This window comes from Hemibagrus wyckioides, linkage group LG13 (genome assembly GCF_019097595.1).
Source record: "Hemibagrus wyckioides isolate EC202008001 linkage group LG13, SWU_Hwy_1.0, whole genome shotgun sequence".
NCBI lineage: Eukaryota > Metazoa > Chordata > Actinopteri > Siluriformes > Bagridae > Hemibagrus > Hemibagrus wyckioides.
In genome coordinates, this window is record NC_080722.1 from 9,523,778 (window position 1) to 9,540,966 (window position 17,189).

General features: G+C 36.3%; 2 protein-coding genes across 2 annotated transcripts; one reads left to right on the forward strand and one right to left on the reverse strand.

Moving 5' to 3' along the window:
* The first annotated feature begins 4,015 nt into the window (after positions 1-4,015).
* On the forward strand, positions 4,016-6,815 carry six2b (SIX homeobox 2b). Its single transcript, XM_058405761.1, has 2 exons — positions 4,016-4,957; positions 6,107-6,815. Exons 1-2 carry the CDS (start codon positions 4,395-4,397, stop codon positions 6,447-6,449), a joined length of 906 nt encoding a protein of 301 aa, XP_058261744.1. The 5' UTR covers positions 4,016-4,394; the 3' UTR covers positions 6,450-6,815.
* A 6,320-nt stretch (positions 6,816-13,135) lies between these two features.
* Positions 13,136-15,688, reverse strand: six3b (SIX homeobox 3b). Its single transcript, XM_058405745.1, has 2 exons — positions 14,750-15,688; positions 13,136-13,969 (listed from the first exon to the last, which is right to left on the reverse strand). The coding sequence occupies exons 1-2, from the start codon at positions 15,439-15,441 to the stop codon at positions 13,801-13,803; spliced, it is 861 nt and encodes a 286-aa protein (XP_058261728.1). The 5' UTR covers positions 15,442-15,688; the 3' UTR covers positions 13,136-13,800.
* Positions 15,689-17,189: the final 1,501 nt, after the last annotated feature.

Here is a 17,189-nt window from a genome sequence, read left to right on the forward strand (position 1 = left end):
TATGCATTAACCAAAAGAAATATGAAAAAGTAGTCGGACAAACTAAATGCTCTTATGATATACCTGAGCAACTGTTGTGGGATGCTACGAGTATTTTTTTTTAAGTTCTCGCTTTATACTAATTAAATCATTGCTTTTAAAAACCCTCAACTAAAACCAAAGTGAATCCTGCTTGTATTAGATTAGCTAGAAGTAAACTTATGAACTTAGGGGGCCATCATCATCCCCCACTATTCACACACACACACACACACACACACAGAGAGAGAGAGAGCTTAGCGGCAGCCTCTCCCGGTGCTATCAGGTATCGCGTCCCTCCCGAGAGGGAAGGTGAGCCAGCTTCATGAATCATTTAGAGTGTGCGCTGTGAGTGGAGGTCAGTGTGATTGCTGAGTGTAGGGTGTCTCTGCCCATAGCCCCCACACAACTGCCTTGATTTGAATAGAAAAAAGGCTTAGGCCATAGCACAGTCAGAAGCAGGCCTCTACTGAAACAGAGCACAGCAGAGCCGTCTGGATTAACAGAGTTCCTCCTCTCTCACAGCCCACTGTAACAGGAGACAGGTGCAGATGGAGGCAGAGCACAGGCTGACCTACTCATTCTTACCTTTGGCCCAGGTAGTGATGTAGTTTTTACAGGAAGCTCAACCCCATAGTGCCAAATGCAACAGTGGGGAACAGCTTCCTCTAGTTGGCAGACTCTTAGGGAAACTGATTGAAAATGTAAGGAAATTGTCATGTGCATAATTGAGTACAAAAATATAAAATCTTCATGGACTAAAAGAGGATATTTTTTGTGGATATTTGTGTAGAGTTAGCTTTAGGTTTTGTATCATTGGAAATCTTCATTTGTAGTTAAATTCTAAAATAAGTATATTTTGATTTTTTAAGCCAGAGCAAAGGTCCAGTTTTCAACTATTATGAATGCAAATTTTTGTACACGTCTATATACTATAAACTGTCAGACCAATTAAACCTACATTTATGGAAACTTCATGAAGATGAAAAATATCTGAGAAATATTTACTTTCATCTGCTATAGGTTTGCAAGAAGGTTTTGTTTCAGTATTTCTTAGTCTTCTTGACTTAATTCACAAGCTTGGTTATAGCAGTCAGACCCGGTTTATAGTCTCGGCCACTGGGTTTAGAATGACGCAGCATGCTTAGAGGCAGACCAGGCCTCTGAATAATAAACAACACTGTTTAGAATAGACTAACTCAACCTTATACTTTCTCTAAACTACCAACAGCACTTCTGCTACAGTCATCGACTACTCATGCATGCCCCCCTACCCCAATGCTGTCCCTTCATCTGGAAAACTGATACTGACCAATCAATCAGCCCCATTTACTGCAAACTCAGCCCTACGTTAGCTAGTGAGTTGGTGTGTGCATAATCTTTTAACATATAAGCATACCAAAAATATTAGAATAGAAAAAGTAAAAACCTAAAATAAATCCTGCATAGTTCCAAGAGATCCAAGAATATTTTGAAATGTAATAATGCAATCTAAGATGAAAGAATAATTAATGAATTTAATTAAAGTAAGGGTGCATACATTCATTCATTAATTCATATAACAAAATGAACTATATTGAGCATATAGTAAAACAACTGATAAACAGAATGAGAACAAACAAACAACAACAAAAAAAAACGAAAATCAGCTTGTAAGCTGTTCCAGACCTCTTGGAGAACATACTACACTTCTTCAGGATTTGCAAATAAAATTCTAGACAACCTTGATGATTTAGTTTTTTATTAATTTATTTTTTCATCAGATTCCCATTCCCATTCCCACCACAAACTCAGCGTTTCTTGCTAGGCTCTGAATCCACCTTGACCTTGACCAAGAAAAAGCAGCTTTTACTCATCTTACTGAAATATAAATGAATATTGAGTGAACAATTTATCACTTAATATGGTCCATTATTCAACATAAATAATAAAGCTTTTTTTAACACTGAATTTTCTAAGATCAAATTTATCCTGTGATGAATCATTTCTATTAATAATAGAATAGATAATCTCTTTCAGGATGATTCCACCCTTCAACCACAGGGCATGAGGCTCACTGAATACTTTCATATGAAAATGATATTGTTTATATGCTATAGTCTTCACAGTCACCAGATCTCAACCACATTTAGCACCTACAGGAGATTTTGGAGTGACATATCAGACATTGCTCTATATCACCATCATCAAAATACCAACAGTAATCTTCTGAATTAATGGTGTTCATCCAACTAGTGTAGTCCCAAGAGACTTGTAGCATTGATAATTATATAAACATTTTTATTAGGAACACCTGCACAACTGTTTATAGGTGCAATCACCTAATCAACCAATCATAATATCTAATATGCAATGCATAAAACTATGCAGATACAGGACAGTGGCTTCGGTTATCATTTCTGTTGGCTTGAACCAATCTGGCCATTTTCCTCTGATCTCTCTTATCAACAAGGCATTCCCATGTCCACCAACAGAACTGTCTGTTTTGGAAACAATCTCTGGAGACTATTGTGTGAGATCGCAATAGCTTAGCAAAGTTTCTGAAATACTCAAACCAGCCTCTCTGGCATCAACAACCATGCCATGGATAAAGTCACTGAGATTGCTTTTTTATGTTGTGATGAACATTAATTGAAGCACTCAATCTGTATGTAATGTATATGATTGCATACATTGCTCTGCTGCTATGGGATTGGCTGATTGGATAATTGCATGAATGAGTACAGAATACAGGTGTTCCTAATAAAGTGTTCATTGATCTTACATACTCTTCAATCAGTTTTAAACACCTTCTGATGTGTTATTACAGGATAATTACTATGTGAAACGTTAACAGGTAGCGCTCAGATCCTAATGAGACTCTAAATGGGCCAGTCGAGAAAAGACTCATAGACAATGCTAGTAATAATTATAATGTATAATAATAAATATGTGGTGCTGAAAGACTTTGGCCTTTATCACTGTAAAAATTTAAAAATTTGTTAAACATTTTATAATAAACATTTCTCAATGTTTCTTATGACTTATCTGATTTCTTATCACTTATTTTATTAATACAGTGTGCTTATTTCAAATATTTATATATAAACACAAACAACTTACATTTATATTTTTGTTATGTTTAAGTAATATATGAGAGTTAAGAAAATCAGTAAAGCTAAATTAGTAAACATCTCACTGTACCCTTGGAAGCAAATGCTTCAGTGTCCATATGAAAAAGTAAGCAGGCCTAATGTTACATTCCAAAATAACTCAACAGATACATGATACCGGTGACTTCTCGTCACATCTATCAGTCTAACACACTTCTGGTGGCTGGCTTGTTTAGAGTGGCCAACTGAGTGGCACTTATGACAGCATTTTGTTTCTTGTTTTTAATGATACACCTTCACACCAGTGGCCTGATCTTTACAAAATGTATTGATTAGTAAAAACTGGCAGATTGATATTTAAATCAATCATTTTAATATTTTCTTTACTCTTAGTCATTTTCAGGAAGGATTCATTGATTGCTAAATTCATATCTTTATAACAAATGAGACCCTATATGCTGAATATGATTCTTGTAGGGTTTATGCATTTGTTTTCAGTTATTGTTGGTTGTTTTTAACTATACTAGACCTTTGTATGTTGCTTGTATATATTTTTTTTCCCATTTAAAGCATGTTCTGGTCTGGGTTAGAGGGCCAGATTGTACCCTATTGTTTGAAGAATATATTATGTGCTTTGTTGAGTATTACCAAGATACAAGACTTTGGAATATTGGAATTACAGAAGGATGGATTATCTTGTTTACATGACAGCGAGGTCAATTAGGGGTGCCCAGAATAAAGAAAGTAACTGAGCAACTGCCATACCATTTTCACTGGCTAGTCAATGTTTTAATACATTGAAATGTACAGCAATATAGAATATACACAGTATTTTGATCATATCGAGACGATATATACAACTGATCCACGAACTTGGCCGAATGGCCCTTCATGAGGACGCGCTCCTGTAAGGAGATTCGGTTACCGGAGGGCGGGCTAACAGCTCAACACCATCGAGGAAATAATGTAGACTACTGCACACAACGTGAAGACGCACAGCAGGAATAACATCATCTGCACTTTTATTAGCTTTATTAGATCATGTAATCATCTGATGGACAAAATGATCCACTTTTACGCATAGCAATTAATGTGATAATCAGCAAGTTTTTACTGGTGCCGTCGGTCATGCATTTTTCAGAAACCCTTCGAGAATCGAGTTTCGCCCGTGGGAACAACTCTAACACCTGAGTCACCTGCGTGAACTTGTGAATGTACGTTAAGTCGTAGCGAGTTAGAGGAGTAGAGTGAGCACGGAACGGATCACGCGAAGCGCGCGAGACTATGGCCGCGGTGCCACCGACCTTTGGCTTCACGCAGGAGCAAGTGGCGTGTGTGTGCGAAGTGCTGCAGCAGGGAGGGAGCATCGAGCGCCTTGGCCGCTTCTTGTGGTCACTGCCCGCCTGCGAGCACCTGCACAAGAACGAGTCCGTGCTCAAGGCTAAGGCCGTAGTGGCGTTCCACCGAGGGAACTTTCGCGAACTCTATAAGGTTCTGGAGAGCCACCAGTTCTCGCCGCACAACCACGCCAAGCTGCAGCAGCTGTGGCTCAAGGCGCACTACATTGAGGCAGAGAAGCTGCGCGGGCGACCGCTCGGTGCCGTGGGCAAGTACCGGGTGCGCAGGAAGTTCCCACTGCCGCGCACCATCTGGGACGGCGAGGAGACGAGCTATTGCTTCAAGGAGAAAAGTCGCTGCGTACTTAAAGAATGGTACTCCCATAATCCTTATCCATCACCGAGAGAGAAACGCGAACTGGCCGAGGCCACAGGGCTCACGACCACGCAGGTCAGCAACTGGTTCAAGAACCGCAGGCAGAGAGACCGCGCCGCTGAGGCCAAGGAGAGGTAACATTCTCTTTAATTTTTAGAGTTAAGGTCTCTAACACAATTTAAAAACTTCTTTATTTTTATGATATGCTTAAAGATCTGTTACACTTTAATATGAAAATATTTCGTCGTGTTTAACATTTCTTTCTACACTACTGAAGATCGTGCCCAAAGGGGTCTTTTGCGTCAAGAAGTAGGATAATCATTTTGATATCCAAAGCGCATGGCTTTTTCATTTGCCAAGTTAAACTAAATTGTTTTCTATCACAGAAAACTCGATTGTAAATCTTGGTTTCTATGTAGCATTTAAAATTGGTTTTAATTGTTCACATTTGCCTTTTTAAGAGCACTTATTTTAGTGGTGATTTAACATCTATAGTCTTTTATGTTTTACAGTCAATATACGTGAAAAGTATACCTTTAAACTGAACTCCTTTTTTATAGGAGTTCTTTCATTCTTCAAATTAAATGACAAGAGCGCGAATTAGTACAACTAGTTAAAATTGTTTAACTGTCACTAACCAGGTGCCCCATAGAAGTTTCAGAAACGTGTTTGAGGCTGTTGCAAAGGTGTAATTGAATTTGTTGTAAGTCGAACCCAGGGGAACTCGGACTGATGCACTGATCCCTCTTATTTAGAGATCTGCTAAGTCATGGTCTAAACAGACAGTCTCACACATGCAAGTTACAGTAAAGCACCCAATCTCAGACATTCAACTGATCCCCACTAGCAATATCCAGATTTCCTTTTCAGTTGATTATCAGATTAAAGGATGGCAAGTTTATAAGCGTTTCATTTTATATTCAAGTTAAAAAGAAACTAAACCCATCATCATCATCATCATCATCATTATCATTATGAAATAATAATAATGATTATAATAATAGTGGTACTACTAGTAGTAGAACGTAGCAGTTGTTAGTTTTATTGCTGTTGTAATTATAAGTATAAATAACAATAACAATATAATAATAATAATAATAATAATAATAATAATAATAATAATAATAATAATAATAATAGAAGATTTATTTTAGTTTAGTTTATTTACGTAACAAATTAAGGTACAAATTTAACTGCAGAATTATCTATTATTTGAGCAATGAAAACACCATAGCTGTTTTGTTTGAAGTGCTTATTTAATGAATCAATTATCTGCTCCTCAGGGAAAACGAGGGCGCGAATCAGAACGGGCACAACCCGCTGCCGTCTCAAATGACCGAGAGCAAATCTCAGTGCGAGAGCTCGGACGACGATAAATCTCCACCAGGGACCCCAGATCACCCATCCATGAGTCCTGCGCTGCTCCTGCCCTCCAGCTCAGGCCTGCCACCACTGCACAGCTTCGCGCCACCGGCCGGACCCAGCGCCTCCGACACGCATCATAGTCATCCTCATCTTCATCACCCTCACCCTCATCAGCAGCACAGCCACCATGAGCAGCATCTGTCCCTGCACGACGGCCTTCTCAACCCCATGGCGGCCAGCCTGGTGGATCTTGGTTCTTAACAATTTTGATGGTGTTGCAGCGCATGATCCATGCGTAAAAAGACCATTTAACTCCTGAAACCAAAGAAGACGAAGACAACCATCCATTCATTTCCCAACTGTTAAACTGAAAATACGGTTTTTTTTGCCGAACTGTCTTCACTGAAAATGTTATGTGTTGGGACACCGTGTAGTCTTACAAAACCATTAACCGATTTCCAAAAAAAGACCAAAGAGCGAAGGGCGACACCCATCTTGTTTGTGCCTTACATGCAAGAAGAGGAGGTACGCCTTCAGCATTAAGCTTAAGTCATTATAAATCACCTGATAGTTTTTGATATATCTTGCTATACATGAATAAAATATACAACTATTGACTAAATACAATATTGACTAGAGTTGTCTTTTTGCACTACTGAGATGATACATAGCTACACTGAATCTGATATTCACAAGAGTGCACAAGAGAGGGAACACTTTTTTTAAACTTAAAAAGAAACATATGCACGTGATGCCCACAGTTATATCCATATACACAAATCTTCAACATGGTGATAATTAAATATTTTTTAGTCTAAGGACCTACTTTAACCATACCGTTTATTATAGCTTATCGTTGAGAAATTCAGATATGGAGCTACGTCACTATAGTATAAAGAATCATCTTGTTCCTCAGCTAATACTCATTTTAAGTATTTATTGAAAACTGATGTCAAAACAATATTAAATACAATATTCAAATGAAAAGAATGAAAACAATACATCCGTGCCATGTGTAAGGCTATTTACTTTAAATCCAATATGGAAACAGAAATAATTCAATCAAATGCATCAAAATTGTACTTTTATAGGATTTCTTTACCACCCTTCTACCAAGAATATCTAACACGCGTCATGGGTTGCAACTGGATCCTCTGGAAATAACTAAAACACTCAGTTGAACTTAAATAAACACAGTAGAAGTTCATTCTAAACTACTAAATCTTCACAAATTACGATTCACAGTAACATAAACATTCTTATAGTCTGAGTTTTCACGGAGTCTCTAGTGACAAACGGAGCAAAACTGATTTTCTGACTGGACACCACCTACATACACCTACAGATTAATTCAGCTGAGTCAAAGCCAGTTAATAAAAAACACACAACTTTCTAAACGACTGAGAGTCTGTTTTCTTTTAGACATAATGGAGAAAGCCCTACTTTACAAGTATTTTATATTTTATATATATATTAACTTCGTCTTCTTTATAAGTAACTTTATAAGTTGACTTCTAAAGAGTTTTGAGTATAAAGAAAGACATTTTTAGACATACAATGAAAATGTATAGAATATGGGAAAATAAACTGTATTGTTTTTACATCCATAATCTAATCGCTAAAATTTATTGTTAAAAGGGAATGCACAGCTAAAATTGTGATTACACTGCCATCTAGTGTTGACATCTCCCCATCATGAATCCTCTATTCTGAGTCTAATGGACCTGAAGTATTTTATTCTGAAGTGAACGAAATGGTCAATAGCTCAAAAGTATCTAAACAATAATAGACAAGTAATATATAAACGTCTTCAATGGTGTTAAATGAGGGTTAATAATGCCAATTTTGCTAATGGTGACTGTACGGTCAGTCTAGTTGAGGGAGCATCTTTATAGATTAATGTTCTCAGGCTTTTTATATTTTTTTATATTATATTAGCTGAAATAGTGAAGATAAGTTCATGAAGAGGGCAATGACTTGGTGCAGCAGGTAGAGTTACTGCATCATAGCTCCAGGTTCCATGGTTTAATGATGTTGATACTGACTTTGTGGAGTTTCACATTTTCTTTATATGTCCACATGGGTTTTCCCCTGGCTCTCCTACCTTCCAATCATGCAAGAATGTGGAGGTGTAATATTCCTGTGCAACTACAGGGTATCCCTTTCAGGGTGCACATTTCCTACTAGCATCAAATGCATGTAAATCAGCTAAGACTTGTATGGTGTCCAGTATTTGCCTCTTAATTTTAACTCTAGGTTGACAAATGCTAGAAGTGTTGGTCTAGTGTAACTGCATCTTGTTCTAAACAACATGAGCAAAACTTAATCAAGTTAGGGCAGCTCCTTGGTACAAAAATTAATATAAAAATTCATTGTCTTATTTATCACATGGTTATTTAAAATAAGATTGCTTGGCCTGTGGGTGCTGTTTGAACCTACTACATAAATGGTTACAGTAATTTATGGCTTGGTGATTATTTATTTATAAGCACGTAATGCATAATTTAATTAAAGATTGATTAAGGACTATTTAATGTAATGTGTTTGTATTTAGGTATCAGGTTAAAATTTTGGAATACATGTTTAATTATTAATAATAAAACATTATACTTTAAGTTTCCTTATTTATTATTAATAATATTATGTTTATTATGTTTATTTATTAACAAATTACTTCTCAGACCAGCAGAGCTCATCACGAGTCTGAGAAACCCTCTGCAATGATCCTAGGTGAGCTGTAACGTGCTTTATAAGAGGATGTTTAACAACAAAGTATAATGCATTAAAAGAAGGAAAAGGTGTTATGGTACTTAGCTTACCAGTTAAAACTCCAAGCATAATTTTAAACAACAAATATGAAATCTTTTTAGGTAATTTTTTTTTTTTTAGACTAAATAGCCTTTCATTGTTTTCCATTAAAATGCTTAGACCAAATTTTGTTTCTAGTGAACCATACATAATTATTAGGCTTAGTATGAGGACATAGACTACTCAGTATGACATGGAAGCTTAATGGTAACTAAAGTACATGTACATTTATATAAATACGTGTAAACTGAGCAACTGAAAAGGTAAGAAATCCAGGCTGACGAAAGTGTGACGATAATCTAGGTATATTTTTGTTAAAAAAAAAAAAGAAAAAGAAGAAGATATTTCTAACTATAGTAGTGTTATTTGAAAGGTTTCAAACATGTATAAGGAGCAGGTGTATACATTCAGGATTCACAGATCTGCGCCACACAAAGGTACCACTTCATACCAGCAGGTGCCAGTATAACAATGTATAAATGTTCAAATTCTTGTTACAGCAGAATAACCTGTCAAACAATGTGCCCTGGTCGTCTTTAACTTAGATATATGACTTTTACTTGAAATATTGTATGAAACAAATAGTGATTTCAGGTACAATACTTAGCCAAAAGTATGCGGACATCTGACCATCACATCATTTTGTACTTGAACACCTCCCATTTTATATTGTGTTCCTGTTTGCTCCAGTTTTCTAGGAAGGTTTTCCATTCCATCCCAAAAGTGTTCAGTGGAGTTGAGATCAGGGCTTTGTGTAGGATTCTTAGTTACAGTGAAGAGAAGTCTTAAAATTGTACAGCATAGAAAGAGATTGAACATAATTGTATTCTTTCAACTTTTAGGGACAACAGTTTAGGGAAGAAGCACATGTGGATGTGATGGTCATGTGTCTACACACTTTTGACAATACAGTGTATGTTGAATCATCTGATAAATTGGGACAGTTTAACTAAACATTGTTAAATTTCTGGCCTAAAATGAAAAACCAAACATGCCATTAAGCTATTGCAATGGAACTACTTGATAGAAATCACATGGCTTAATTCATGTGACAAAATACATATGCTTTGTCTAGTTTTTTCAGTAGGTTATCCAATTTCTAATGTATATGTATAAGATGTACAATGAAAACATGGCATTTGTTTAACTCATGTATAAATGGTTGTAATTTAAACATTTTTGAAATGCTGGTTTTGTGACATGATTCTGCAGTTTAGCACAGTCACAAAACACAACGACTAAAGAGACAAAGCGAGAAGAGATATAACCGATCCATAAATCAGAAAGCAACTATAATCAAATGATGCATTGTTGGATTTTAGTTTTTGTTTAAATGGTGTTTTTTATGAAACATTAAATAAACAGAGTAATAAAGGAAATACAGAATGTTGCTTAGGCCTACTAGTGTGTATGCAGAGATTTTGCAGACATTTTAATGAATTCATTTTAGATGAATTTAGTTCATATTATAAAACATGTTTTGAAAAAAAATCTGTGTTATACTGATACTGCAAGAAGTTATTTATAAATTGTTAAAACCTTTTCAGTGGTAGTTTTGTACAGTTTTCTTTTTACTTAATCTGTTCATACTGAATTAGAGAAAATATTGGTTATGTATTAAGAATCTGTAATTATTGTTATTGCTGTAAGAAATAACTCAAGCCAGCATTATAAAATGTTGTCTTTACCACTGAGTCTACTGTTCATACAATATTAAAATTATTATGATTTATTGATAGAATTGAAAAGAACACAAATAATGTTCTAAACGTCATTAAAATCTTCTTTTTTTATTACAAATGATTTTGACAAAAGGTTAAGCCACACTTCTTGAAAATTTAACATGATATTTTTTCTTCACATGTAACTGGTCAACACCTTCAGCATTTCAGAAATGTATGATGGGTAATGATGGCAAGCAAGCCGAGAAAATGAGAAAAATCGGAAATTTAAAATATTTGCCAATATAATAGTTTACAAGTGTGTCTTCCATAAAGCGTGAGTTGTAGCAAACAATGATCGCGGTAAAAACCTAAGCTGTACACACACGTCTATACTGATAAAAAAAGAAATATTGCAGTTTCAAATATTCACCACACGATGGAGACAAAACCACGCAATTTAGACCCCATGTTAGCTGAGACTTTCTGTGTGTGGTTATTATCCCATATTCACATTCAGGGAATCTTCATGGGATACATTTGTAATTTAAAGATTTTACAAAAAGATAAATGATTAGTTGTTAACAGGAGTTTGTTTTTCTCCTGATTTGACCTTCATTAACCGGACGGATCGAAAAGATAAAACTAATTACAACTAAAATAAGGTGTGCACATAGTTCACCGCTTTGGATTCAGCCTTATGATTCTAGTTATTCAAAAACATTTAAATTAAAGAAGTCAGAAAAGTACAGATTGCTCCGGAGTCAGACATTTTCGTCTTCCTAAGAAATAAACAATGGTAAAATATAATCTCAAAGGTCAGCACGATACCTTTACTTCCCCAGGTAAATAAAATTACAAGAGATGTAACCTTGAAATTACCACAACACAATACTCCTAACAATACTCCTACACTAATAGGGATGTGCATAAGAGTATATGTATGTATATGAATATGCAGCCTATATTAATAATATTCTATAGGCTAGACACGAGTGGACAGCTGAATCCACCACAGAAAGCATTATATAATTCCATTCTTTTATGCAGTTTCAATAGAGTTGTTTTTCACATGCATATGTTAAAGTATAAATTCAGAACATGTGATAATATTTTCTTAAATGTCAACCTGCCCATGAACAACAACCTTTCTGACAATGTTATATCATTAATGATGCTTATTACTGTGCATTTTCTCCGACAAATAAATAAAGTAAAACTACGATTGTTTTATTCCTTGATGGAGATCACATACAATTTTAAATATTTTCCCCTACATGTGATTATCTGACAAATATGCGATCACGTTAAAAACGTAATCCATCATATTATGTGCTGAAATACCCATGGGCATGATCCCAAGTAAACACGTAACACCTTTCGAATGATAGATTACAGATGGTCAATTACAGATGGTAATATAATATTAGTCTATATTAGTAGAGGGGATTTTAACAACAAATAAGATTCGCTTATGCAATAGCATACTGCCCATTCTCTAGGCGACTCAGAGTGAGCTAATGTGTTGGAGAGTTAGTTGTGAGTCAAAATCCCTACTTGAATTTACTCAGAGGTGAGACCCGTTTTGTGTTGGTGCATGCAGAGCAGTGAATGCAGGTCAAGCGGAACTGCCGCGTGAATAAACACCAATGGGAAGTTGTGTTCAAAAGGGGAAACAGGACAGAAAAACCATGCACAGAATAATAGACACAGCTCTCCTGTACGAAAGACGATGAGAAATGATCAAGACCTTTCTCTTTTCATTGAAACTTTGGTCATGTGCCAGAAATTCTAGCTTGATGGAATTCTATTTATATTTGTCCCATATCCCATAAATGACACAAATGACACATTACACATAACCGAGTTTAGATATGTTAATAAAATCTTTAGATAAAAAAAAATCAGGCTTTGATATATATATCTATATATCTATATCTATATATATATATATATATATATATATATATATATATATATATATATATATATATAGATATATACACACACACATAAACTCCATAGGCACATAGGCATAATTTGTGATAATTATTCCCAATTTAATGAAAATAAGATTTTTTTTAAATTTATTTTTAGAGCTAGCTTTCCAATCTCACAGAAACTAAAATACTAAAAACAAGCCTGTAATAATAATAATAATAATAATAATAATAATAATAATAATAATAATAATAATAATAATACAACTTATATGTTGAGTTATAACAAAAACTTTGATTTATATCCTTTGATTACAGAAATGCCCATATCATCAACCGGACCTCAAGCAAAATTCATAGAAATTATATTATTATAAGAACGAATCTAACGATAAAACTATGATTACTTTTTCTTTTTTTTATTGAACTGGATCTTGTTTAATTTTTCACAAGCCATTGGTGACTCTCGCACTGTATAAACTTATTATATTTTAGGAAATCTGACCATTCAATACAACCACAAATAAATAGGCTATAGTTATAATATTAAATTATATTTATTTGCATAAAAGTGACCCATAACACTGCGTTTTCAGAGCCATTAACCCATTTACAGTATAAAAACGAACAAATGAGCAGATATTAAAAATCTCAAAGCACTTTACAGACACTTTGACTCTTAAGGACACAAAATAAGGAAAGATGCTTTAGGATGGCGTAATTGCATTATTATACAAGCATATCTAGTACAGCCTAGACCAAAGAGAGAAACGCATCATACACTGATAATTCAATATAAAATCTCGAGATAAACTCAAACTTTGAACATCTGCTGTCAAGCCAAAGGAGACGGCTTAAAGGTGCTTTTGACTTCCACGATTGTCTGATAAATACAAAACTCAAACAGTCCGCTTTGCGGGGGGTACGGGAGCAGAAAAGAGGTAAAATGGCGTCTCTATACAATTCATCCTCCTAGTGCTTTTCCATAAACCGTCCAGAAATATTCACAAATGACCATGCAAAAGGGAGATGAAAGAAAGAGCGTGTCTGTCCACTGAAGCGCTTGAAAAAACTGCATGCTTTTCTCCATTTGACGAACAACGGCAAAGGCCAAAATGGCCGCTACCCACGCTGTCAGTTTTTCAGTTTTTTTAATTCATTTAATTACAGGTCCAAATTTCCCCGTTTTCAAACGCCGTTGTGTCATACGTCGAAGTCCGAGTCGCTGTCGGTGACGGAGAGCACAGTGCCGGGGTCAGGCCGCTCACCGCTGCACACGCTCGCACTGCTGGGAGAGGCGGAGGCGCGCTGCGCGCACCCGGGACCCGAGACAGAGCGGAGAGCGCTCTGAGCCAGGGCATGCTGCTGCAGCCTGCAACAAACATAAAGAAATTCACATTTATTCATATACAGGAACACATCATTATTTATTGGTAGGTTACTGTAGTTCACGTGTAGTGTATTATTACAGCAATATTATAATAGCCGAGTTTTACGCTGACTACAACTGAGCAAATTGTAGTGTGTAAATTCAGCAACTATCAACATCATTCGCTTATAAAACACAAACATACGCCAGACATTTTTTAAAATTTATTTTATGCTGAACACGCCAGAACCACAACATATAATAATAATTATTAAATTAATGGACTAAATGATTATATATATATATATAGAGAGAGATAGATATATAATAGTTTTTCATTTTGCTGAAAAAGGGCAAAATAAACAGTTATAACATTACTATTTCCAACATAATAATAATAATAATAGTAATAATAATAATAATAATAATAATAATAATATTATTATTATTATTATTATTATTATTATTATTATTATTATTATTATTATTAAATAACCAATTATTTCATATACTTTTATATTCAGAACATTTTTTTAAACTTTACATTAATCCGAAACAAACACTATCCACATGATGATTAGTGCTGAACTACAGAAATGAAGCACACTCTTTACACATAGATACGTTTTCGAAATATATAAAGATTTAATTGCCTTGTAATGTCATCAGGAAAACAGGTAGGATGGATAAATGCGATTTATTAAAAGAATAAAGAATAAGAAGAATTTCCTTTGTCGGTAACACGTCTTTTTTTACTTTAGTTTTCAGGAGTGAAGTACTGACCTGTTCTTGGCGGCGGCGGCTCTGTCTCGTTGTCGTCGGTTTTTAAACCAGTTGCCCACCTGGGTAGGGGTGAGTCCGGTGGCCTGCGCCAGCTCGCGCTTCTTGCTCGGGTTGGGGTACGGGTCCTGCAGGTACCACTCCCGCAGAAGGCCGCGCGTGCGTTCCTTAAAGCAGTGCGTCTTCTGCTCGCCGTCCCAAATGGTACGCGGTAGTGGAAACTTCTTGCGCACACGGTACTTATCGACGGGTCCGAGTGGGCGTCCGCGCAACTTCTCGGCCTCCTGGTAGTGGGCTTCGAGCCACATGGCCTGCAGCTTGCCGTGCGATTCCTTGGTGAACTTGTGATTCTCCAAGATGTGGTAGAGCTCACGGAAACTGCCCGTGTGGTAGGCGACTACGGCGCGTGCTCGTTGGATGGCTTCGTGCTTGTTGATGGCATCGCATGCGCCTGGTGCCACGGGCAGGGACCAAAGGAAACGGCCGAGGCGCTCGATGTCACCCGTCTCCTCCAGGGTTTCACACACGCTGGCCACCTGCTCGGCCGTGAAGCTCAGTGTGGGCAGCTGGAACATGGCCGGATCGTCCGGGGACCTTGGGCGAGGGAGACTGGCCGCTAGGAGCAGAGGACGATCCACGAAGTTCGGGAGGAACAGGTGAGAGGGGTAAAGCTCTAACGGAGACCTGAAAACCATGGAGCGACCGGCCGAAGACAAACAAACAAGAAAGAAAGAAAAGATGCGAGGTTAACAACTCGCCGCTTCCGCAGTTTTCGCCTTTCTACCGCTCGGTCGCGTAAAGTCTGTAATGTCTACCCTTAATCAGACTCAAGTGTAACGTTGAAACATTTTGTTTCGCTTTTCTATTGGTCTTCCTGGTGTCGTGCTGTGGTTGTCATGGCAGCCCCTGCCAATCACTGTCAAGCAGTGCCAGTCATTAGCCTCCACAGCTTTTGGCTCCGCTCGACGCGCCAATCAGAACGCACCAGTCTTCCGTTTACACGCCGCGCAGCACAACAGCGTAGGGGGAGAGGGTCTGTATTATTTTAGTATCACATTGGTGAAGAAAGCGAAGCGATGTACTTCAAGGCGTCTGGTGAAGACTGAATGGTTGTTTGAACAGAAAGTAACATAAATTGTGGTGTTACCTGAGATACTAGATATAGTTAAGGTAAAATATCATAGACTGTATTATCGCTAAAATATCGTAATCAAAGTTTCAGAATACTGACCAGATTGCAAAAAATAATAATAATTTATTTACAAGGGACGTTGTTAGGAAAACCACAATCCCTCATTATTATTATTTAACAGAAAACAAAAATGCTACGCACATTACGCACAATAAAAATGCCCTCAAGGACATCACTTAAAAAATTCAATCCATAATTGAAGCGATAAATATCTAAATATAAATTTAAATAAAAGTTGCCAATCCGACCAGATCGGATTGCCAAACCTGAGTTAAATAGCATTCTTTTACATGGCCCTTTTTGTTTGCACAAAGCGTGTAATTAATGCTACAAACAAGTGAATTCACTTGGCCTAATTGTCTGTTTATCCTGAGGCTTAGCGCCTAATGGCCTTCTCTCCAATCGGAGACGCCTCTCACGGCCAAAGCAACGTCACTATAACAAATTAACCATTTATATTTACTCTTTTATGGGAAATGAAACGTTAAAGGAATTGCTAAAATAATTTCCAGTTAAATAAAATTGGAATGCGCAAAATAGTTGCATGGCTAATGTGAGATTTAAAGTATTTTTAATATACACAGGTGTTGACATGATAATCGCTGTAAACAGAAGCACTAATCTTGCACCCCGTAGGTAAGTAATGAGGCTGCTTTTGTCTATCAGGATTAGTTAACTGGAAGAATGTCCTGTTTATTGCGAACACAGGCCTCTGTTTACGTACAGAAAACGTGTATGGAGGGGACACAAATACACAAATATTTGAGTAAGAACCTTATGACGCTAACTGCCTAACCAACTATATAAATATAAAAAAAAACAGTGATAACTGCATGGCAATGCATGGACAATATTAATAATTCTACCTATCATCAATAATGCAGTAGGCTAGAAATAACCCTCCATGTTGTATATATTTATAACTATGTATTTGTTTCTCCCAGGACTTCCTACACTGGTGATTTTTCACACACACGAGCAGTAATTATTTGAAGGTTGTAGGGAAACATATCAAGGTATATAGTTGCCAGAAAGAATCTAAGCATGACATTCAGCAAAATTTTAATGGTTGTAAGAAATTAAACATGTATATAAAAAGAACAGAGCTAATATCTACAGAAAAAAAACAAAAAAAAACAATGTTGCTATCAAAAACTGTATAATAACAATATGAATCATATTTCTTATTAAATGTTATTAATATAAAGTTGAATGTTGTTAAATAGTAATAAACATTATTATTATTATTAT

What these genes read in the sequence shown, in the direction of transcription:
- six2b (XM_058405761.1), top strand. Translation starts at nt 4,395, where the DNA reads ATGGCCGCGGTGCCACCGACCTTTGGCTTCACGCAGGAGCAAGTGGCG. An exon ending in GCCGCTGAGGCCAAGGAGAG is followed by an intron (nt 4,958 to 6,106) that starts GTAACATTCTCT and finishes TCTGCTCCTCAG; the next exon opens with GGAAAACGAGGGCGCGAATC.
- six3b (XM_058405745.1), bottom strand. Translation starts at nt 15,441, where the DNA reads ATGGTTTTCAGGTCTCCGTTAGAGCTTTACCCCTCTCACCTGTTCCTC. An exon ending in GCCGCCGCCGCCAAGAACAG is followed by an intron (nt 13,970 to 14,749) that starts GTCAGTACTTCA and finishes TGTTTGTTGCAG; the next exon opens with GCTGCAGCAGCATGCCCTGG.